We start from the raw sequence: 25,047 nt of genomic DNA on the forward strand, positions 1-25,047 counted from the left end.
TCCTTCCTTCCTTCCTTCCTTCCTTCCTTCCTTCCTTCCTTCCTTCTCTTCTTCTTCTTCCTACCCCCCTTCTCTCTTTATTCTTATTGCGATGTGAGAGGAGGTTTACGGAGCAGATCAGTTTTCGATTCAACAATTCCTACACATTTCCTTTCAATTCATTCATTGCAATCCACATAATGTAACATCACTTACTCCTGTCTTTGCTGCTTCCGTTCCTCCTCCTTTTCTAACCCTTCTGAACGTTGTCTTTGGGCAAATGCATCTGAAATAGTCAATCATTTTAAGGTGTGTGTGCTACCTCCTTGATGCTATTATTCCCCCTTATAGACTGTCCCTTGTTTGACTCAAAATTGATTCATTGTTATTCTTCAAATCAAACAAACAAACGATATTTGTTCTGATACACAGAGACGCATAGGGTAGAGTTGAACTATTCCCTAGTGTGTCCAAGGTTGTAATCATACAGAAGTGCAATGTCACACTTTTCTTGGTTAAAACCAAGTAGATTTTGGTTAGCAACTGAGTGCTTTATCACTGTGCCAACAGGGTTCCTTCTGTTCTTCAAACTCAACTACTCACCACCATTGATACCAACTCATAGGAACCCTATAGGACAGGGTAGGACTGCCCCTGTGAATTCCCAAGACTGGAACTCTTTATGGGTGTAGAAAGCCCAAGGGAGCAATTAATTGTGCATGAGAGAGAGGTGGAGATGGGAGAGTAAGAAGACTACAAAACTGAGTTTTATTGGGAAGGAAGGGCAAATAACAAAGATCAAATGCTTGTGTAATTGATGTGGCTCTTCACATAATTTGAAGGTAGAGTTTAGCACAAGGTGGAATTACCGAATCATTATCTTGACAATGGTAGGAGGATTTGTTCCTCTATAACTGACATTTTACAGTTGCTCATGGTATGGAACATAGACAATTATATCTGTACTGTGAACTTGAAGGTTGAAAATTGGCAGAGAAAAGCTTCCAGACAGAAAAGCTTTCTCTAAAAATCTTGCCTGTATTTTCCCATTCACTGTAATCACCTCCCCAGATGTATATGGACTGTGGTTTGAGATTAAAAAAAAAAAGTCCTTTTTTTTTTCCAAATGGCAAGATCTAGGTTTCTTATTCAATTACTTTAAATTGTTTGCACAATTACAACATTTTAACTACAGATTTGAGTTTTAAAAGTATGATTATGTTGACTCTTCTTTTCACTTAAGTTTTTTTAACTTTCTCTTTGGTTAGTTTTCTGTTCAGTTTGGAAAACAGATCTATTAACAAATTATAAAGCAGCTCCCCCACCCCTCCAGCAATGAAATGCATTCTATCTATGTACTAATTTTTCTTTCTTCCTTCCTCCCTTCCATTTATCTTTTCATTATTTATACACTATTACTGGGGGTGTGTTTCTATTTTTTCTTCTTGGTAGATGGAGAAGAAGTTCAAATTAGGCTTACTAATGGAAACACTTATATACAATATTTGTGTAGCTAGGTGGAATATCTACCCTCATACTGAGCAGTGTATTGTTAACAAAATTTAGAGCATTTTATAGAAGAAAGAAATTATTCCTTTCATCTCTTAATATCTGTGTATTTTCTGAAAAAAGTTACCTTTGAAATATTTGGGTCCTAGTATAATGAATGTAATATCCTTAATTTTAAAAGTTTGTCTCATTTCTTGAGTGTACTCTCCAATGCTTAAGGTAGAAACAGAAAATTGCATTCAATCCTTCCGTTTAGAGAAAAATGATGATAATAATTGGCTGTGTCCTCTCACCCGAGATTGTCTTGTCTTATATTTTTGTTCTATTTTAAATCCTTTTTCTTATTTTCACTTAACCTTGGGGATACAGGATTGAGTGAAAGATTCATATTTAAGAAAGGGAGTAATAGGGTGTGAAAGACTCCAATGAATCTGTGATAGAATATGTGTGATGTTAGACATATATCCCTGGGTTATTAAAACTTGTAAGGTGCACAGTGATTAAGAGCTGCACAGCTAACTGAAAGGTCAGCAATTTGAACCTGTCACGTACTCCGTGGGTGAAAGAGATGGAAGATAGCTTCCATGAAGATACAGACCTAGAAACTCTATGGAGTGATTTTATTCTGTCTTAGAAAATCACTATGAGTTGGAATGGACTCTGTGGCAACAGCTTACAATTAAAAAAATAAAAAGATTTGTTAGAATTCTGTAGTGTGTGTGTAAGTGAGAACTTTATATCACAGAGCAATTGTACATTAAGGAAAAATCCCAGCTCAGTACACATCAAGCCCATAAGTTTAATATTAGCACATATGTACGATACCAATCTATAAATTCTTCTCTAGACTCACGCAACACATGCAGTGACGCCGAATGCAGGAAGATCACAGACCAGTGGGTGGAAATATTGTAGATCCAGTGGCAATGGAAGCATCTCAATGCTGGCAGGGATCTGCACGTAGCTCCTCCAGCTGCAGAACTCTAGCGCAGCTCCATGTGTCTTGTCAGCAGGAAGACGAAGCAGAGAGTCTTAGAATTCTGTATTTACTGGGAGGATCTGATGGAGGTCCTATGGTAGAGTTCTTGCCTGCCATGCTGGAGACTGGGATTTGATCTTAGTCAAAGAACCTCTAGCTCAGTGTCCCCCCATCTGTCATGACCGTTGGTTGTCATGAGGCAGAACAGATTATAGTCAAACTATACTGTCTTCTAGTATAGGACAGACTAAGACAAAGGAGCCTGGGGATCTACTTCCAAAAAACCCTGTGGATCACAATGATACAACTGGTAATCCTTCAGTGGGTGTTGTAGGTCTGGGCAGTCTTTCATTCTGTTATGCATGGGGTTGCATGGGGGCTGACTTGATGGCAGCTAATAAACAAACAAAGGCACTGGACCAGGCAATGTTTCATTCAGTTGTCATGTGGTTATGTGCTATGGAGTCAGTTCCAACCCATTTGTGCAACGGAATGAAACACATGCACCATCCTACAGATGTGCAAATGTTCTTATGTCTGAGCCCATTGTTGTAGCCATTGTCAAGCCATCTTCTTGATGGCCCTCCTCTTTCCAACACTTGTCTGTCAGGTTGTGTTCCTGTGGTGGCTTGTGTGATGTTGTGATGCTGAAAACGATGTCACTGGTATTTTGTATGCCAGCAGGATCACCCAAAGTGAACAGGTTTCAGCAGAGCTTCCTCACTAAGAACAGCCGACAAAGAAGGAGTGGGCCGTCCATTTCAGAGGAAAACTCTTTGGATAGCAGTAAACATCACCCCCTCATATTTAAAAGTCAAATATGAAACATTCCTGTTGTCATAGGGTCCAACCATATCCATAGGGTTGTTATGAGTTGAAACCCACCTGATAGCATCTAAAAAACAACAACAACACACAAAACACTGTTGTGTGAGTGATGGGCTGCTAACCCATCACTAACCATCACTACCCATAAGTGTGGGAAACTAACACTGAGGGGAATATGATCAGGACTATACTCCCTAACTTATGACAGGGGATCTGGAAAGCTAATATTACATGGTAGGGAAGACACCACTCTGGTAAATTAGAGACAAAGTCCAAGCACACGATCCTGCTTTAAATGTCATTCCCACAAATTCTCCCCTAACAGCTATGCTACTGTAAAGTGAGCACATGGTTGATTCTGTCTCTCTGTAGAGACAGACATTCCCTGACTATCTCTTCCTACTGTGGTGCCCACAACCCCTCATCCCTTCTCCCAATGCAGTATTAGGTTTCCTCCCCTGTGAGCTCAGCTAATTTACTGTGATTACTACCCACCTTGTGACATATGTAACGCCTGAATATAAATGACTAAGGGCTACCTATAAAAGCCCCCAAACAATAGAGCCATCCTCTCCTCTGGGCTCCTCTCCTTCCCTCTCCCATGTTCCCTTCTTCCCTCCTCCTCTCAGCTCCCGTTCCACGTGGACCACCAAGAATGGCTGAAGTGAGCATGCTACCATGAAATGTGCCTGACTCCTTTATTTTACTCTCTCTCCCATCTCTCTTATTCTCTATGAATTTACTATAATCTTTATATATTATCACCATACAGTTGCTCCTATAGGCCTGTGATGTTGTTAAAGGCTGGCTTCCCTGACACATAGGTTGTTGGTTCAAACCCACCAGCTGCTCATCAGGCTAAAGATAAGGCTGTCTGCCTTCATGAAGAATTATAGCCTCAGAGACCCAGTAGGGTCACTCACTGTGCATCTGAATAGGCTCCATGGCGGTGAGATGGAAACGTATGTGTGAGATGCTCTTTGGGTGTGATCTCTTACTTACTATGTTCTTATAGGAGGCGAAGCGCTTTTCCAACATAGATAAATCTTGGGTGAAGATCATGATGCGGGCACATGAAATACCGAATGTGGTTCATTGCTGTGTCGGGGATGAGACCATGGGGCAGCTGCTACCACACTTGCTGGACCAGCTGGAGATCTGCCAGAAATCCCTCACTGGGTAAGCCCTTAAGTGTGCTGGACTTATCACCCATCAGATGCAAGGGAACAGAGAGATGATACAACATCCACAAGTCTGCTTTATTTTACAAAGACTGACGTGTGTTCAGGAGTTGCTCGAGGTACAAATGGATAACTACTCAGCTGTTACATCAAAGGTTGCAGGTTAGAAAAATTTAAAAATTAAATTCACAAGTCACAAAGAGTACAGGGAAAAAGAAAATGTTCTAAATTGAATGTGGTAAAGATTACACAACTCTTCTGGATACTGAATTGTATGATATACGGATGAAGTGCCAATAAAACTGTTAACAAAAAAGAAGGTTGGAGGTTCAAGTCCATCTGTGGTGCCTTGGAAGAAAGGCTTGGTGAGCTACCACTCACTAGAAATCTAATTCTACTCTGACTCACTCAATGGTAACGGGACAAAACGGGGAAGAAAAGGGACAGAGCCTTGTTTAAAGTTGTTGCAGGGTAAGCTGGCAGTTCTGAGCCTCATAGTCTTCTCAAGCATGGACAAGCTCTTGTCCTGATGTTGGCATTACAGAACATACCGTTGTGTCTATGGCTGGAATGAGATCTTAACAATTACCCACATCTGTCAACACACCCACCCCACTGCGATTGAGTGGACTCTGACTCCAACTGACCTCATAGGTCAGAATAGATCCACCCTATTAATTGGGCTGTCCAGGTTGCAAATCCTTATGAAAACCAGTTGCTGGTGGTTGGAGCTGCCCACCTTTTAGTGATCAACCGAGGCTTAGCCCCCTGTTCCACTAGGACGCCTTCTCTCACACAGAGTCACACCTTTATAAAATGATTGCAATAACTCTTTTGACATTCTTCTCAGACAAACATTTGTTGAACAAAAATATTTCACAATACTTCCATGAGCAATGCATACAAGGAGGCAACAAAACAAAACAAAACCCAAACTCACTGCCATTGAGTGGACATCCATTCCCAGCAACCCTGCCCATCTGAGTTACGGAGACTGTAACCATCTCTCTCCCATGGAGCAGCTGGTGGTTTCGAACTGCAGACCTTTGAGATCCCAGTCCAACTCATAACCATTACACCAGGGCTCCTCAAGGAGGCAAGAGTACAGAGTATATACAGTATATATCTTGCTGCTAAATTCTTTATCATATAACCCAACTACTCTGATTATTTGCTCAGCATACAGATTGGATAAGTATGGTGAGAGGATACAACCCGGATGCACACTTTTCTGGATTTTAAGTCATGTAGTATTCCTTTTTTGGGAGTGCATAACTGCATTATCTGAGGTAGGCCTCAAATAATGCCTACCACTGTACGTACACACAGATGTACACACTTGCACACACATGTTCACAACATAATTTTAGCTTTATTTCTCTTTAATTATGGGTAGATTTTACTGCATCATTCAACCTATCACAACATTTTCTAACTTCTCAGAAAAAAAAGTCCACTCTAAAATGATACATCACTTTACCTGAACTTCCTTTGGCTTTTGGTTCTGATCGAACAACAGGTTATAAGTCACCTGTGTAAAGACTCATACCTGGATATGTCTGTGGGTATGAACGTCAGTGCAAGGATGACATCATCCCCGGATGACAAGAGCCAAGAGGATAGCAACAGTCTTCAGAAATAATCTGGTCATGATTGGAGTGGTGCCCAGCAGCGCGCTGTCTGAAGGGAAGCTGTCTTCTTTGCGCCACGTTGGCTTTGGCGGCCATATTCCACGTGTGACCGATGCTCGTATTCCATTATGGCAGAACAGAACTGGACAGGAAACATTCACCTGGTTCTTCCTGAGATTCAGAGCAGGGTGCTGTCAAGAAGTCATGGATAGGAATCCTCCGAAGGCAACTGTAACAACGAAAGTCTCGTTGCAAGCAGAGGGGTGATAAAGCCCTTGACTGGAGCTTCACTAACTCCTGGAGGCAGGTCCTTTCAAGGAGCCCCATCACAGTTGAATTTGGCTTCTGCTCTAGCGATGGATCCAGAGTGTGCCTTTTAAGGATACTTTCCCAAGAATAAGACACAGCTTTTAGCTGACACCATGTTGTGCTTGGAAACAAACCAAACAAACTACAAAACCCAAACAACTCCCTATATGGGTTTTATTTTGTGCTCTACAAAAGAAGCACAACATGATGTCTAGCTGAAGCTCAAGTTGTATACTTGACATTTTTGCAGAATGAAGAAAGCCTCCCACTACCCCTAATTCTGGGGGGGGGGGTGGTCATCAATTCCCCATTAGGATATGAAACCAATTTTAGCGACCTAACAGAAATCAGAAGCATTGAGGAGTCCTGTGGGAAATCCAGCTGCCTCAGAACCTGTCCCCATTTCCCACTCAGGTTGACTGATTCCTAGATAGGCCACAGGGGTCCTGAGGGCATAGTGGGTTTTAAGTTGTTCTGCTATGCACAAGGTCAACAGGGTGAACTCACCAGCTGCTTTGTTGGAGAAAGATGAGGCTTTCTGCTCCTGTAAAGGTTTACAGCCTCAGAACCCCACTGGAGCAGTTCTAGTCTGTCCAAGAGGGTTGCTATGGATCAGAGTTGATTCCTTGGCAGTGAGTTTTGAGTTGTAGACAGGCCGCTATATGTGTTTAATCAGCTCGTCTTCTTCTGCCCACTTAGGTACTTGGAGAAGAAGCGACTGTGCTTCCCTCGATTCTTCTTCGTCTCGGACCCTGCCCTTCTGGAAATTCTGGGCCAGGCCTCGGACTCGCACACCATACAAGCCCATTTGCTGAATGTGTTTGACAACATTAAGACGGTCAAGTTCCATGACAAGGTTCGGGCCACGCTGATTGCTGCCAGCAGGCATCATGTTGTAGGAGCCGGGCTGCCCTTCCTGTCGATACTGTGTCTGCAGAGGGGACTTCCCTGTCCACTGGCTCTTCCCCAGTGACTACAAAGTTGTGAACCCGACATGCCGTCAGAGCCATGTGACCTCTCGATGTTCAAGGTGTAGAACTGAATAAAGGGGCCTGGTGACTCAACTGTTAAGTACTCAGAGGCTAACTGAAAAGTTGATGGTTGGAACCTACCCCGTGACTCTGCAGGAGAACAGATCTGTTAGTGATCAGTTCCTTGAGAGATTACAGCTTGTTCTTATTTTTGGGTGCTGTTAAGGGAGCTCTAACTCACAGTGACCCTATGTACCACAGAAAGAAAGCTGCCTCATCATCCCCATTTTTAAAATGATCAAACCCATTGTTGCAGCCCCCATGCCAATCCATCTCACTCAGGGTCTTCCTCTTTTACTCACTGCCACCGAGTCAATGCTGACTCATAGCAATCCCCCTGTAGGTCTCCTAGTCAGTAACTGTTTACGGGAGTAGAAAGCCCAGTCTTTCTTCCATAGGACGCTGGTGATTTCAAACTGCTGACCATGTGGATCGCAGCCCAACTCATAACTACTACACCACCAGGGCTCCTTTAAGGTGACCCTATTATTCATCCTGGCATAAAGTTTACATTTATTGAGCACTATGATGTACCAAGTATCTTTGGGTGGTGCAAACAGTCTACACAAGGCTATTAGTTATCAGGGAAGCATTGGACTGCTAACTGCAAAGTCAGTAGTTCAAACCCTGCAACTATTCTGAAGGAAAAAGATGAGGTTATCTATATCTATAAAGATTTACAGCTTTGGAAACCCTATAGAGTGTTACTATAAGTTGGAATAGATTAAATGACTGTTTGTGTGCAAATATTGTCAATTCATCCAATGATTAGTGGTTTAAATCCACCTCCTGGTGGGGCAAGAGGAGCCTTTATCCAATGATTAGTGGTTTAAATCCACCTCCTGTGGGACAAGAGGAGCCCTGTTGTCATAGTAATTATGTGGGCTGATTAATGCAAGGTCAGCAGTTTGAAACCATTAGCCATTGAGGGAGGAAGATGAGGCTTTTTACTCCTTTAAAGAGTTACAGTCTAGGAAACCCAACAGAGGCAGTTCTACCCTGTCCCATAGGACTGCGATGAGTCAAACTTGTCGATGGTAGTGAATTTGGTTGTTTGTGTGGTTTTTCTTCGGAGGGGGGCGGGGGAAGTGGTGAGGCAAAGGAAAGAGAGGGCTCCAGGTGGCAACATGGTGCCATGTTGGGCTGCTAACTGCAAGGTCAACAACTCGAAACCATCAGCCGCTCTGCGGGGAAAGATGGGGCTTTCTACTACTGTAAAAAGTTGCAGTCTCAGAAACTCAAGGGAGCAGTTCTGTCCTGTCATAGAGGGTCGCTGTGCGTCAGCAACGATGTGATGGCAGTGAGTTTGCTGAAGGGCCAAAGAAAGGCCTTTGAAACCCCATGGAACACAGTTCCACTCTGACACACGTGGGGTCTCCATGAGTTGGAATTGAATCAACAGCCAGAGATTGATCTGTCAGGAGTCTCGCTTAGAAATAGGAATATTCCAACCTCCTGCTGCTTATATTGGAGTGGAGGAGACCGATATGTCAACACGTCGTTTCTGTAGCGCGGGGAGAGGGCTGTGGCAGAGTTATCCAGTGCATGCTATAATGCTAGTTGTGGCTCAGTTGCTAACCATAAAGTCGGCCACTTGAACCACCAGTGGCTCCCAAGAAAAAGATATGAGAGTTGGTTCCAAAACATTCAACCTGTTGCTAAAGAGTCCATTCTGACTTGTCGAGATCCCAGAGACTGGTGTAGAACTCCCCCATAGGGGTTGCAAAGCTGTAAATCTGTACAGAACCAAATTGCTACATTTTTTCTCTTATGGAAAAAGGCTGGTGGAATCAAATCAGTGATCTTTCAGTTATCAGCTGATTACTTAACCACTCTGTCATTAGCATACCTAAAGATGACAGCCTCAGTAATCCTATGGGGACACTTCTACTCTGACCAATTGACTGGATGGCACGACGACAACAACAACAACAACAACAACAACAACAACAACCACAGCCGTGTGCCAGGCCTAATGCTTGTCCTGAGGTTAAAAGGAGTGTTTCGTAATCCATACTGAACTATTTTTTATGCACACAATCTTCTTGTTGCTAGGTGCTGTCGAGTAGGATCCCACTCATGTACCACTTGATGTACAACATAACGAAAGACTGCCCAGCCCTGCACCGTCCTCGCAATTGTTCCTATGTTGAGCCCAGTGTTGCAGCCACGGTGCCAGTTCATCTTGTTGAAGATCTCCCTGTTTTCCTCTGGCCCATTACGTTGCCCACCACGATGTTCTTCTCCAAGGACTGCTCTCTTCTGATAATATATCAAAATATGGGAGACAAAGTCTGGCCAGCCTTGCCTCTGAGGAGCTTTCTTACTTCTTCCAAGACATTTGTTTGTTCTTTTTACCAAGATACTTTCAATATTCTCCATCAGCATCATAATTCAAATGCATCTATTCTTCTTCGGTCTTCCTTATTTAATGTCCAACTTTCACACACATAAGAGGTGATTGAATATAACATAACTCGGGTCAAGCACACCTCAGCCCACAAAGTAACTTTTCAATACTTTAAAGGGCTCCTGTGTAACAAGTTTACCTACTGCAATAGGCTTCACTATTGCAGTGCTAGTTATTGAACACACCACAATCTACCAACAGAACAAACCAGTCTACAAAGAAATACAAGCAGGATGCTCCTTTGAAGCAAGCTTGGCTAGGCTTTGATTTACTCCCTTGGGTCATGTCAATCAGGACAGATTAACTGCAAGGAAAGGACATGAAATTCAGTGAAGAAGAAGGTCAGCACAAACAAGGGGGGACCCTCCATCAGATGGACTGACTAATGGACTCAAACACAGCCCATCCGGAATATGGCCCATGACCATGTTCTGTTATACATGAGGTCACCATGAGTCAGAGCCAAGGTGAAGGCAACTCACAGCAATCAAGATGAGCCTGAGGGATCAATATTCTATCTATCCAGCAACAGAAACAACAACAAATTGCAATTGTTTTTATCATTTTAATTATTCTGTTTAATTGGTATGAACAGCCCGTGAGGAAAATAGGGAAGTGGACAGGCATGATTTTTAAGGCCTTCTTTAGGCAAGAAATTTAGTCTCAGGGATGTTGCATGGACTGAGGATGGGAGAGCACCATTTGAACCTATATCTAATAACTCCAAATACCCCTGTGTTCTATTTGTGCCTGGCTGCATGGAAATGAAGGGAGATGAACAGATTGGAAGCTGGGTTTCAATTACAAGACACAATACACAATTATGACCCTTTGTGAGAAAGTACAATGTTTATAATACAGCATATGAATGACCAGGCTAAATTGCAACTGGATAATTTTTCATAAACCATTTTGTTAGGACATAATCCAAGTATCATATGTTTCAATGGTTCAATTTTATCAAGAAGAGTTGTTTAATCACTACCACAATCAATTTAGAACATTGTGTTCTTTCTTGTACTCCTTGTTATTAGCTCCCCATTTCCCCCATTTCTGCTGCCGTAGCCACAATGAATCATTAATTCCATTACTGTCTCTAGAGAGTCACCCATCCTGGACTTCATATACCAACCAACATACAGAAACAAAACAAAATAAAAACCAAAGAGTCAGAAAAGCTAACGGCAGTAACACAATGAAACAGAAAAAACCCTCGATTAAAAAGAAAACAATACATTAAGAACTGAAACACTGTAAAATGGGTCAAAAGGAGATCAAATAGTTAAGGAGTTAGATGTTGACTTGCAGAATGACAGACTCTTAGAGAATCTCATTTTACTTGGACACATTCGAGATTTTTCAATCATCCCATTTGTTTTAGATACTTCTTTTAGAAAACGAATTCTCTCCTCTTGAGTATAAATTATTTGGGATTGATTTAGGACTCCTTTTCAGAGTTCATGGTGAACTTTTTGTTTGTTTGATTTTGTTGCTTAGGAATTGATTTCATATTTTACTTGTGTCTTCTGATCTGCCGTTTAACCTGTGGGAAGGATAACATTGACTAGAGGAAAAGGTCGCACTTATTTTTCATGCTTCATGTGAAGATCACTTTTTGTTTGTTTTTAACCTAGATCTATGATCGCATTCTGTCAGTTTCCTCCCGAGAGGGCGAGACGATTGAATTGAATAAGCCTGTGATGGCAGAGGGCAATGTGGAAGTGTGGCTCAACTCACTGCTGGAGGAATCTCAGTCTTCATTACATCTGGTCATTCGTCAGGCAGCTGCAAATATTGAAGAAACAGGCTTCCAACTGATTGAATTTCTGTCTTCCTTCCCTGCTCAGGTCAGTGTATTCAGATTGAAAAGTGTCTTTCATGGGAGTCATTGGCTACGTTCAGCTTTACAAATGGCTGTAGTTGAACTCTGGACCAATATCAAGTTTTTCATAAGGATTGATTGAACATAGATAAGCCTAATTATTTCAGCTATAAGTTATTTGTTGATTTGAGGAGGCTTCAAGTCAGTCATAGAAAAACGGAACTGAATAATAATGGAATCCCTCCTACCCCACAAAGTTTTAAAAGCCCTTTTATATATCTTTTTATATCTGTCTCAATACCTGTGCACCTTTAGATAGGCTCACACATGCATTTTTTTGGTGGAGATACCCAATACATTTTGTTTAAGTTATCACAGATCTTTTTCTACTGAGTTCATTTATTTATGTAACAATGCACACAAATCATAAAAATATATTGAGTATCTACTTTACTAGAAAAATGAGAAATATGTTTCAGTCTTAGCTTTCAGGAAACAATGTTCTCACAGTGATTGTGATAAATAAAGATTTTGTGAGTATCTACTATGGGAAAACACAGCTTGTTTTGATAAAGCACATTCCTGGCATATCTGTCATATACCCTCAACTCTTACTGACAGAAAGTCGTAGTGACCTTTTAGGTTAAACTGCCCCTGGTTTCTGAACATGTAGCTCTTTATAGGAGTAGAAAGTCCTTTCTCCTACAGAGTGACTGGTGGTTTTGAACTGCTGACCCTTTAGTTCATAGCCAAGGTGTCGACCAACATGCTATGAGGGCTCCTCTCCTTTCCTACAAGTACTTTAAAAATCTTTCTAAGGAGGAACATGACTTCTAGTAAGAAGACTACGAGAATAAAATGTAGACATATTACGAAGTTCTACATACTTCATTGTAGAACAAGATCAGTCGAGGTTCTAAGGATTTTGAAACAATATATCGAGTTGAGATCATCAAGAGTGGCTTTGCATTTGTACGATCACAACTGCTCACCATATGTAGCCCTTGTACTGCAGGATAACAGCAGTTTGTTCTCATGTACCTAGAGCCACTGTAAGTATGAACTGACTGGATGACAGCCAGCAGTCGTCGTAGTTACTAGGTTGTTGTTTCTATGCAAATATGCAATAAACAGTGATAGCACCTTTTTGTTTTATGAAGGTTGGACTATTAGGGATTCAAATGCTGTGGACACGGGATTCAGAAGAAGCCCTAAGAAATGCCAAGTCTGATAAGAAAATCATGCAGAAAACCAATCAGTCTTTCCTGGAACTTCTGAACACACTGATTGACATCACCACCCAGGATCTGAGTTCCATGGAGCGGGTGAAATACGAGACTTTGATTACTATTCATGTGCACCAGAGGGACATCTTTGATGATCTGGTAAGTGCTTCCTAGATGCTGTGGCGCAGGCACAACAACACATGCAAGGCCGTCTCTTCGTTTGCCCACTGGAACGAAGTTGATGGACTTCCAGGAAAAGGTTGAATCCAAGACAAGATTCATCTTTGTTATGAGACCATGCTTATAAAATTGTCTTGTCGGTCTTTGCCTGAACATTTTTTGGTCATTTTCCTTTGATTATGGAAGCAGTTTGATTTTTTTTTTATCTGAAAGTTTTTCGTGTGATGATTTTCAGGGTGACAATGCCATGCAGTATCTGGACACAAGCTTTTTTGTTTGTTGGTTTCTTGCTCCTTGTGGTTGTTAACTGCAGATCAGCAGCATTTTGCTACAGAAAGAAGAACCATTGCTAGTAGAATGAGTTAGAAAGTACTTCTTGTAGGATGTTTGAGAAATCACATCCTTAACGAGTTTTGCTACATCTTATGTGATTGATTGCCAAGGTTCTTTCTAATAGAGGTCTTGGCATGGAAGTATCATGCAGACTTTAAAAGGAGAACAAGGTGATGGGGAAAATAATAACACAAAGGAGTCCAGTAGTTATAGAAAACAAGAAATGGGAAAAGAAATTAAATTTGTCCTCTGCTGTAAAATGCAGCCTTGCATAAGATGCAAGTAGCTCTTATTTTCATAATAATTTTCTGGGTTGTGTCTGACCCCATTATGTTAAAAAAAGAAAGATTGTGAAAGATTGGCCCAGAGGTAATGGGAAGAAGGCAACACTTTGGAGCCGTTTGTGTGGCTAATCTGCTCTCTATAGTTAAGAACACACTTGGCCTCCCTGAGAAATAAAAGGCTCAGGATAATTTTAGATTTCTTAGTTGTCAAAGAAAAAGGATTAAAGTGGCTTAAAAGTTTGATTAAAAACATACACACACACACACACACACACACACACACACACACACACTCACCGCCCCCCTCCTCGCCCAACTGAGGCACTGCCGAGGAGCCTTGACATTTATTTCCCTAAGAGAATTTGATGCTGGAACAGTTGGCCCTGTGCAAGGCCCTTCAGAAATTACGAATGGATCCAAAAATCCAATAGGGGGCTTTGTCACAGTCAGAAGAGATGTTTGTGTAGCTGATGAGGTTGTGTGTCCCTGGAGTTTTCCATAGGCGATATTTCACTCAGGGTTTTGATATGGGGCAACTGTGACTGCCATTTAAAAGCTGTGGGTTGTACCATTGAAATACATCTATTAAAACAAAAACCTAGTCCGGCTGCCAATGAGTTGTTTCCCACTCCAGGTGTGTCCGAGTAGAGCTGTGCTCCAGGGGGTTTTGAAGTACCATTGTAGACCTTTCTTTAGTGGCACCTTTGATTAGATTCAAATCATCAACCTTTTGTTAGTAGCCTAACAAATGATTAATATGCCCTGTCCAGAGACTCTACTGAAATATATCAAAGCTGTCCACATCAAGTTACTTCTTGTGGTAGTTACATAATCCGGTGTCAATTCGAGGATTAAGAGTGAAGGGGTGGGGTCTTGTCTGTCAATCAAGTTAGAGCCAATGAGGCCTTTGCGTGGGCATGCCCTTCTCCTGAGGATTCTGGGAACTCTGGTATTCCTCCCTGGAGGTGGAAGACACTCTCTCTCTTGACTCACTTCCTGAGAGATGCTCTACTGACAAGACACATGGTGCTTCACTGATAGAGCCCATGCCATGGGAGCTGGAGGAGCTACGTGGAGACCCCTGCAAGCAGTGAGATGCTTATAACACCACTGGATCCACAAGACTTCCCACCCACTGGCCTGTGATCTTCCTGCATTTGGCATCATTTCATGTGTCTCATGAGTCTGAAGAGGACTTTATAGATTGGTATCAGACATATGGACTAATGTCAGACTTAGGGACTTGATCTGGACTGGGCTGGGATGTTTTCTCAATAGTCATTTGCTGATGTATACAGAGCTCTTCCCTATACACATATGAGTATCTATGAATTTGTTTCTCTAGTCCACCCAGAGTAACACAATTCTGATTGATGGCAACCTCAAGTGTTAGTTTTCTTCGTTGTACTCTTTATGGAAACAGATGCCGAGATCTTTCTTCCATTGCAGTGCTCAATGTATTGGAACTGCCGCCTTTTGGTTAGTAGTCAAATGAAATGCTTTTGTGCCACATCAGTTCCTAGCAACTCAGTGAACTTGGTTCTGTTGAATGAAACCCTGCCTGGCCCTGTACCATCTTCCCAATTGTGCTTGAGCCCATTTTTGCAGCCACTGTGCCAAAATCCATCTTGTTGAGGGTCTGCCTCATTTTCCCTGACCCTCTACTTTACCAACCATGCTGTCTTTTCCAGGGATCGATCTCTCTTTGTAACACGTACAAAGTCCTTGAGGTAAAGTCTCACTATCTTCACTTCTGAGAAGTTTTCTGGCTGCACTCCCTCTCAGATAGGTTGATTTGTTCTTCTGGCGGTCTACGGTACTTTCAGTCTCTTTCCCAACACTGTAATTCAAATGCAGCAACTCTTATCCGGTCTTCATTATTCATTGTCCAGGATCATTGAAGATACCATAGCTTGGTGTTGGGACACTTTGATTCTCCAAGTGACATATACACTCTTTAATAGATTGAAGAGATCTTGTGCATCAGATTCACCCAAATGTAATATGTTGCTTGATTTCAAGACTGCTGCTTCCATGAGTGTTGATTGTGGATCCAAGCAAAATGAACTATGTGTAATGTCAGCCTTCCCATTTATCATTATGCTGTCTGTTAGTTCAGTTGTGAGGAAAAAAAGTTTACACTGAGTTGTAATCCTCCCAGAAGGCTGTAATCTTTGATCTTCATCAGGAAATGCTTCAAATCCTTTCCCCTTCCAGCAAGCAAACTTGTGTCATCTGCTTATCACAGGTTGTTGATAAACCTTCCTGGAATCCTGGTGCCACATCCTTGTTTATATAGTCCAACTTCTTGGATTATTTGCTCAGCATACAGATGGAAGGAGTCTGGTAAAAGGACGCAACCTTGACACACACTTTTCCTGATTCAAAACCACATGGTATCCCATTGTTCTCTTAGAGTGACAGCCTCTGGGTCTATATAAAGGTTCTGCAGGGGCACAATGAAGTTTTCTGGAATCCCTATTTTCCTCAATGGTATCCATAGTTAGAATCCACACAGAATGTTTTTGCATGGCCAATGAAATGCAGTAAACCCTGCTCTAAGCCTAGATCCATCTTTCAGCAATGATAAACCCACATGCCACGTCTTCTTCTAAATCCTGAGTGAATTTCTGGGTGTTCCCTAGGGGGCAGTACTGCATCTCTTTTGAATTATCTTCAGAAAAATTTTACTTAACATGTGATAGTAATGAAAATGGCGATAATATCTACATTCTCTTGGGTTACCTTTTTTTTTTTTTGAATGAGTCCAAATGTATATTTCTTCTAGTTGGTTCGCCAGGTAGTTGCCTTCCAAGCTTCTTGACATTGATTATTGAGTGCTTCCAGTGCTGCATAGTTTGTTGACATATTTCAATTGGTATTTGGTCAGTTTCTGGGAGCCTGCTTTTCACTAATGATTTCAGTGCAGCTTGGACTTCATCCTTTTGTTCCATTGGCTCTTAATCATATGTCACCTCCTGAAATAGTTGAATGTTGACCAGGTCTTTTTGGTACAGGGACTTTGTGTATTATTTCCTTCTTCTTTCGATGCTTCCTGCATTGCTCAATATTTTGTCTATAGAAACTTTCAAGATTACAACAGTGTTTGGACCTTTTCTTGACTTGTCTGTGTTTTAGCTAGACTGAGTGTGTTCTTCTTTTTTGGTTTTCTAACTCTAGGTCTTGGCACATTTCACTATGTGTTAGTCTGGATTGACTAGAGCAACAAATTCATTGACACTTATATGTGTATAAGAAAGAGCTTTATATATCAGAGCAGTTGAATATTGAGAAAACATCCCAGCCCAGTCCAGATCAAGTCCATAAATCCGATATTAGCCCATATGTCCTATACCAATCTATAAAGTCCTCTTCAGACTCATGAAACACATGCAATGATGCCAAGTGCAGGAAGATCACAGGCTAGTGGGTGTGAAGTCATGTGGATCCATGTGGCTCTTCCAGCTCCAGAGCTCTGGCTCCATTAGCCTCTCTCCATGTGCCTTCTCTACAAGGATGTCTCCCAGGGAGGGAGCCTGCGCCCCGCCTTCACCAAGCTATTTATCTCCTTAGTGCCTCCAAATAGAGTCATCAAGCTGTGACCCGAGTGACAGGCTAGACTCCACCCTTTCACTCTTAATCCTCTCAAATTGACAACAGATTATATACCAACCACACTCTATAGTATTTTACTTTGCCTTCTTGAGCTGCCCTTTGGAAATTTGGGTTTTAGCACCATTTAAATTGACATAAGGGTCAATTAGGCTTTTCTCTTAAATGTTCCTCTTTCATATCTTATAAACTCCCTTTATTGTTGATCAAATTTACAAACTTCCATATCTTCTATAGTGTTTTTTTTTTGTTGATCAATAAATGCATAATTTGGATTGTTCATATACTTGACATGTGAGAACTAGTTGAGTTGTGGTTGAATTCAGTTTACTAAGATATATGATCTGGAAATATGCTAATGTGTATATGTAATAAGAGATCTTCATCTCCTTTTAACAAATACCTTACATTTCAGTGCCATATGCATGTCAAGAGCCCCGTGGACTTTGAGTGGCTGAAGCAGTGCCGGTTTTATTTTCATGAAGATTCTGACAAAATGATGATCCACATCACAGATGTGACTTTCATCTACCAGAATGAGTTTCTGGGCTGCACAGACCGGCTTGTCATAACTCCACTTACAGACAGGTGAGCAAAGAATCCTGGGACTCCACCTATCCTCTCATGTTTTCTTCTCTTGAGGATTTTTGCTTCATATTTCATCTGGACTTAGAGACTTCAATTCCAAAACCTTTGAAAAGCTGCATTTTTAGCTTTGCATGTGTGTTTATATCTGCTTGTTAGGGCGATGACTGAAATAATGCCAGCTCCCTTGCCTACCATCTGACAGAGACCCTTCAGTGACCTCAGAAACAAAACCCAGACCCCTGCTATTGGGTTGATTTCAATTCATAATGACCCCACAGACAGAGTGGAATTAATTGCTCCATAGGCTTTCCCAGGTAATGTTCTTTCTGGAATCAGACAGCAATATCTTTCACCCACCGGGTGGCTACAAACTGCTGACTCTTTGATTAGCTCCTGAAATGTCCTCAGTGCACATTGAAGGGGCAAGAAAGTGAATTAAAGAATTAATTGCTGTCTCGCAACATGACCCAATTACGCTGGGCTTTGAGGGCTGTTTAGCTGAGGTGCTGCATATTGTCCCTAACCAATCCATTGCTATCAGATTGATTCTGATCCATGTTGCCCCCACGTGTGTCCGTGTAGAACCAAACGGCATAGGACTGGCTTCAATGGCTGGTTCGCCAAGCCTTTCTTCGGAGACACTTCTGGGTGGACTGGAATCTCCAACTTTTTTAGGTTAACACCGAGAGCCCTGACCATTTGCTGACCTGGTCGTTAGTAACTCAATGCATAGCCTCCTATATCCCCAGCGCTCCTTGATAAAGTAGAAGTTCAGTGAAAAAGAAGACCCTCAAAGTGTTGGATTGACACAGATCTTCAGTCATGGGCTCAAACACCACCATTGCGAAGGCATACGTGAGTGACCATGTACACACTTGATGAATGATTGAGTGGATGGACAAAATGACTGTTTTAAAAGTCATAAGGGTGAAATAAGTGAAGAAAGATTTAAATGACAAAGAAGGATATGATGAAGAAAGTGTAAGAGGGAAATTTTTACTACTTTTCAGAGGTAACCATAATAAACAGTTTATTTTCTCTCCTTCCAGAAATTTTGAATGTTTACTTGTATGCCAAAAATCCCTTTTAATTTTAATAACTATCACACAGCATATACTTATTGCAATTTTGTTCTTTCTATATTAAAAAAAGAGCCCTAGTGACATAGCATTGGGCTGTTAAGTCCTAGGTCAGTGGTTTGAAACCACCAGCCACTCCGTGGGAGAAAGATGAGGCTTTCTACTCCCTTAAAGAGTTATAGTCTTGGAAATTCAGGGGGAAATTTTACCTTGCCCTTTAGGGTCATTTTGAGTTGGTATTGACTTGATGGCGGTGCATTTGGTTTGTTTTAAAAACAACAATAACAGCAAAAGAACCCTGAGAACTTTAAAAGTAAAACAGGTATTTATAAGTGTAGCCATGAAGGAGATGCTGAAGTTTTCCTTTCAGCCTGTCTTACCATAAATCCTCAGTTGTTTATTTCTCTTTTACCAACTTGTCATGTTGGAATTTAGTCATCACCTTTAGCTTGTCAACTGGCATTCCAGGGCAAAGTTACGCTTTGGGGTTTCACTGCACAGTTCGCTGTCCTGTTACTAAAGGCAATTCTTGACTAAAGTGGATACTTAACCACCACCACCAACAACACAACAACACTCTTAGGCAGGAGGCACTGACAACTAGCCAGTCTTTTTACTGACTGTCCTGAGAAAATTCAATAACTTGGCAATGGCCGTGGTCCCTGAGAAGCTTGATGCTGCATGGATGGAGTTGCAGACTCTTTAGATGATAAAAAAAGCCATCAAAATAAGCCAAAGATGCACAGTGCCTTCCCCAGAGGCTCATGCGGTTCCCAGTGTCCAGTCTTTCCACTTCCGACATAAAGACAGATGCTGTCACTTAAGACAGAAGAGGGGTCTCATCTTCTTGATATGAAATGTAGTCAGGTGTAGCACGTATGCCTTTCTCTGACATATTCTCGTGACTAAGTCTTGGCCACTTAGATCTGCCTTTAGAAGTTGCGCAGTCTGGGAAAGTTCACTAACATCTGAGTTCCATCCTTCAGAATCGTGTGGGCTAGAGGTTGAGCATGCGGATACCCAGCCCAGAGCCCAGAGCTGGGCTCCGAGTAAACGTTATTCGTTTCTATTATCAGTTTGTCTCATATACTTTGGATATGCTCTCAGGACAGTTGAATCCCTAGAAAAGGACACTACACTGGGTAAAGTAGTAAAACAGGGAGTTACAATTCGCAGTGACTCTATAGGACAGAGTAGAACTGAGACTTCACATCTTCATGGGAATAAACAGCTTCCTATTTCTCCCACGGAGTGGCTGGTGGGTTCACACCACCGACCTTCTGGTTAACAGCTCAATGCACCAGAGCTCCTTGATTAAGGTCAGTGAGAAAGAAGAAGATCCTTAAGGAGATGGATTGACACAAACCTTCACAATGGGCTCAAACATAACAGTTGTGAAGAAGGCATAGTTCTGAGTGGTGGTTTTTCTTTCTTTCTTTATTCTTTTGTGCATGGAGTTACCATGAGTCAGAACCGATCGAATGGCATAGGACAACAGAATTATTGTTTTCCACTACTTCTCCATATGTTTGCCTTACTGTGGTGGCTTGTGTGATTCTGTGATGCTGGAAACTATGCCACTGGCAATTCATATGCCAGAAGAGTCGCCAGAGTGGACAGACTACGAACCAACTACAAAGAAGGAAGAGGCTGTCTACTTCTGAGGGATTAGTCACTGAAAATCGTATGAATAGCAGTGGACTTTGCCAGCTATAGTGCCAGAAGACGAGCCTTTCAGGTTGGATGGGACTCGGAAGAGAACTGCATCCTCAAAGTCGTGTTGATCAAAATGACGATGGTGTAGCTGCAGTTAAGCTTTCAGGACACTCATTTGCTAGAGAGTCAGACTCAAATGAGAAGAAATAGCTGCAGACATCCATTTATACTCAATGTAGAACAGATAATGTATGAATCAAGGAAAATTGGAAGTCATCAGAAATGAAATTAAATGTAGAAAGATTGATATCTTAGGCGTTAATGAACTGAAGTGGTATTGGACATTTTGAGCTGGACAGTCACGTGGCTTACAATATCAAGAATGACAAATGCAGGGAGAATGGTGCAGCGTTCACCGTCAGAAGAAAGCCCCATCTCAAATCTAGCTTGAAGTATAGGGCCTGCTATGAGTCCAAATTGATTCATTGGCAGTTATTTCTTTTTATTTTGAAGTACAATGCATTTTTTTCCAGGATAGGCTAACATCGATAAGCCTACAAGGAAGTCTAGTTAGCACGATTCAAATTCATATAGTAACCATTAAAGCTGGTGATGAGGAAAATGAAGAATTCTACCAACTTCCTCAGTCTGAAATTGATCACGTGAAATCATGATGCATTGTTCATTGTTGATGATTGGGGTTTGAACGTTTGATACTAGGAAGAAACAGTAGTTAGAAAATATGACCTCGATGATAGAGATGAAACTGGAGACAACGTGGCGTAAGTTTGCAAGACGACACACTTCTTCATTGCAAACGTCCCTTTTTTTAAAAAAACAACGTGTACAGTGGCTGTACAAAGGGACTCACTCCAGCTCTGGGTCTTTTCTCATGCTGGTAGAGAGATCTTCCCCTTCGTGCTTTCGAGATGACTGCTTTTATACCCAGCAGGACGGCAGTCACAACACTGTTGATCATCACTGACCATGAATCGTGTAATCCAAGGGGTACCTTCTCACCCCGGAGGAGAATGAAGGTCATCAGTAGGAGTTTCAAAGGTCTTGGCTAGACGAGGTGTATTAAATAAGTCATTGAATTGCATGAGGCAGCACAAAAATTTTAGTAATTAGGACATCTGTTTCGTGTTGGTGAGAATTCTCAAGTTTACATGACCACAGATCACCCCTTCCTTTTATCTCACCATCTACTGATGTCCAGAAGAACTAGTGTGTGTTTTTGGAAATATTAGGTAGGGACAAAGACCCAGCTATTCTGGTTTTCTCATTTTGAATCTTATTATCCATCGGAGGTATCTTCTAGCTCCTTGTCTGGTCCTACTGATGCTTCTCCCCCTTAAGGTGTTACATCACATTGGCTCAAGCTCTGGGCATGAGCATGGGCGGAGCCCCTGCTGGACCTGCAGGGACAGGCAAAACAGAAACGACCAAAGATATGGGACGATGTCTTGGAAAATATGTCGTGGTTTTCAATTGTTCAGACCAGATGGATTTCCGAGGACTGGGGCGGATTTTTAAAGGTGAGCGTTTTTATTTTTTCATTTGATGATAAATCTCAGCAAAGGTGGAATATCTGGTTCAGATTTATTTTCCACAGTTGGCGACATTTCAGTCTCACTTTTCAATATATATAACTTTTGGAAAATCGGTGATTTTTTTTTCCCCCTGGTGTGATGCAGACCCACTTTTCAACACACTTACCTTTTGTAGTGTTCCAGGTGTTTGTAGATACAGTGCCAAAATGAGAGCTTCTTTCTGGGTACTCGAAGCACGGTCTATTTGTTCAAATTTATTTTTGAATGAACTTATCTCTGTCTTGTCTTGGCAGCTGCCTAATGTTTTTTTTTTCTTTCTTCCCTTGGCGTTCCAAAATGATACACTAATTGAATTTTCTATTTAATTTCCTCTTGCAGGACTGGCGCAGTCTGGGTCCTGGGGTTGTTTTGATGAATTTAATCGTATCGATCTACCAGTTCTCTCAGTCGCAGCCCAGCAAATTTCCATTATTCTGACATGTAAAAAGGAGCGCAAAAAGTCTTTCATCTTTACTGATGGAGACAGTGTGACCATGAACCCTGAATTTGGACTTTTTCTCACCATGGTAAGGAAACAGAGCAGTTTCTGAACTTCAGCTTTTGTATCTTAGTTTCAGGGAGCCCTGGGGAGTTTGGGGTTACACATTGGGCTTCTAAGTGCAAGGTCAGCAGTTGGAAACCACCAGCCTCTCTCCGGGAGGAAGATAAGCTATCTCCTCCCTCTACTCCCATAAAGAGTCGCGGCCTCAGAAGCCCACAGGAGCAGTTCTACCCTGCCCCATGGGTCACTGTGAGTCAGAGTTGACTTGATGGCAGTGAGTTTTTAAAATCCTCGTTTTATCCACCCACTTTGGTCACAGCCATGCCATTTATTTTCCATGAGTAGAAATTAGGATTATGGTTTCCAGTCTTATTTGAAAGACTCTGGTGTACACCAACCTCCCCATTAGCAACTCCTGAGTCAGTCCTGCCTCCCCCTCAACCTAGTTAAAAAGAGAGAGTGAGATTTGCAAATGGGATGAGTGGCTCATTCCAGGTTTGTTGAATCGCTATAATGAACCTTGTAATATGATGCCGACGAACACGTCGTCCCATGCATGACCGTATCATTCATCCTCGGGTGGTTACTTCTTCGTTTAGAATCCTGGCTATGCTGGGCGCCAGGAACTCCCCGAAAACTTGAAGATAAACTTCCGCTCAGTCGCCATGATGGTCCCCGACCGCCAGATTATCATACGGGTGAAGCTGGCTAGTTGCGGCTTCATTGACAACATCGTTCTGGCCAGGAAGTTTTTCACGCTCTACAAGCTGTGCGAGGAGCAGCTCTCTAAGCAGGTGGGACGTTCTGAGGGGCTTTGTGTCCCCGTGTACTTCCTTTTCCTAGTCGCGCCGTTTTCTGCCTCGGAAAGTTGTGGTGTTGGGATTGCTCGCCCTGGGCCTTGTGGCTGCGGAGTAGAAAGGGGTAGCATCCCAAAAGTTACTTCAGTGTACGTCCTGCTGAAGGGAGCTCAGGAAAAAGAGGTTTATACATGCACAATTGTATTAGGTGCATTTAAAGAAATGACGACTCATAGCCTAGCATAGAAATGAGGCATCGAAATGAAGTCAGTTCTAGAAATGGGCAGATGTAAGAGCCAAGGAATTAGGGGTCTTGGGGTTCTCGGCTTATACCCTCTGTACAGCCATCCTAATAATGTGTGTTGTCATGGCTTTTAGGGACCGCTCAACCATCTACTCGTCTCTTCCAAGCCCAATTTTTTCTCTTATCTTTTATAGCAGGTTCAATCATTATGCTTTTGCCGAGTTAAGAGATGTGAACTTAATCCCATCTTACTTTCTCTACAAGTTATCTGTTGCTGCAAAACAGCATTACCACAAACTTAGCAACTTAAGACAACACATATGTGTCACCTGATAGCTTCTGTGTATCAGGAGTCTGGGCCGAGCTGAGCTGGGTCTTCTGATCGGTGTCCCGAAAAGCTGGACAATCAGAGTGCTGACTGGGGCTGGACTTCGTGTGATGCTCATCTGGGGAAAGATCGACTAAGCTCCTCAGGTTATTGGCCCGATTCCATGCCATGCGGTGCTGAGGGATTCTGTTCATTTCTGTCTTCAGCTCCCCCCAGTGGCCATAACAGTTCCTTGTTATGTTGTATTCCTTCATATGCCCACTTGCTCCCTCAACCTCCGCAAGGCAGGTAAGAGTTTAGAGACCCTACCCTAATTGACATGTATTCACACACGGCCTGTCATCACATATACAGTATTCTATCGGATAGAGGGAAGTCACAGGTCCTTCCCACACTTAAGGGGCTAGGATTACACATGATTGTGGACACAGCAGGTGGGAGATTGTGCCACAGCTTTCTAGAACATATAATACAAATGACCAACCGTGTCTGCAAAATAGTGATGCATGGTGATCAACGTAAGAATGCACCCTGAGAAACAACCTGTCAGCTGTCATACTGTGGTACTGGGAGCTATTATTATTATTATTAGGTGTCATTGAGTCTGTTCCAACCCACAGCAATCCTTTTCACAACACAACGAAATGCCTCCCAGCCCTGCACCATCCTCACACTTGTGAGCCCATTGTAGTAGGCACTGTGTCAATTTCCTTGAGGGTCTGTTCTTAGTCTGGAAGCTCTGCGGAAACCTGTCCACCCTGGGTGACCCTGCTGGCCATGAAATACCAGTGACCTAGCCCCAGCCTCACAGCAACACACAAGCCACCTCCATATGACAAACTTACAGACAAATGGCCGGCTGGGAGCTATGCCAGTGGTATGTCAGCTTCCACCAAACATCAGCCACTGGAAGCCTTCCATATCACAACAGAACATTATCTGATATA

The 25,047-nt window shown here is 42.2% G+C and overlaps 1 protein-coding gene across 1 annotated transcript in view; it reads left to right on the plus strand.

The window, feature by feature from the left end:
• DNAH5 (dynein axonemal heavy chain 5) overlaps positions 1-25,047 on the plus strand; it is a 290,518-nt gene that overhangs the window by 90,306 nt on the left and 175,165 nt on the right. Inside the window, exons 26-34 of the mRNA XM_013008527.2 lie at positions 959-1,034; positions 4,311-4,474; positions 7,116-7,272; positions 11,492-11,704; positions 12,840-13,064; positions 17,730-17,902; positions 21,997-22,175; positions 22,569-22,756; positions 23,331-23,525. Coding sequence (XP_012863981.1) covers positions 959-1,034; positions 4,311-4,474; positions 7,116-7,272; positions 11,492-11,704; positions 12,840-13,064; positions 17,730-17,902; positions 21,997-22,175; positions 22,569-22,756; positions 23,331-23,525 — 1,570 coding nt within the window. The remainder of the gene's footprint in view (positions 1-958; positions 1,035-4,310; positions 4,475-7,115; positions 7,273-11,491; positions 11,705-12,839; positions 13,065-17,729; positions 17,903-21,996; positions 22,176-22,568; positions 22,757-23,330; positions 23,526-25,047) is intronic.

Source organism: Echinops telfairi, unplaced genomic scaffold (assembly GCF_000313985.2).
Source record: "Echinops telfairi isolate 266 unplaced genomic scaffold, ASM31398v2 ScPeMD7_7469;HRSCAF=8507_1, whole genome shotgun sequence".
Taxonomy (NCBI): domain Eukaryota; kingdom Metazoa; phylum Chordata; class Mammalia; order Afrosoricida; family Tenrecidae; genus Echinops; species Echinops telfairi.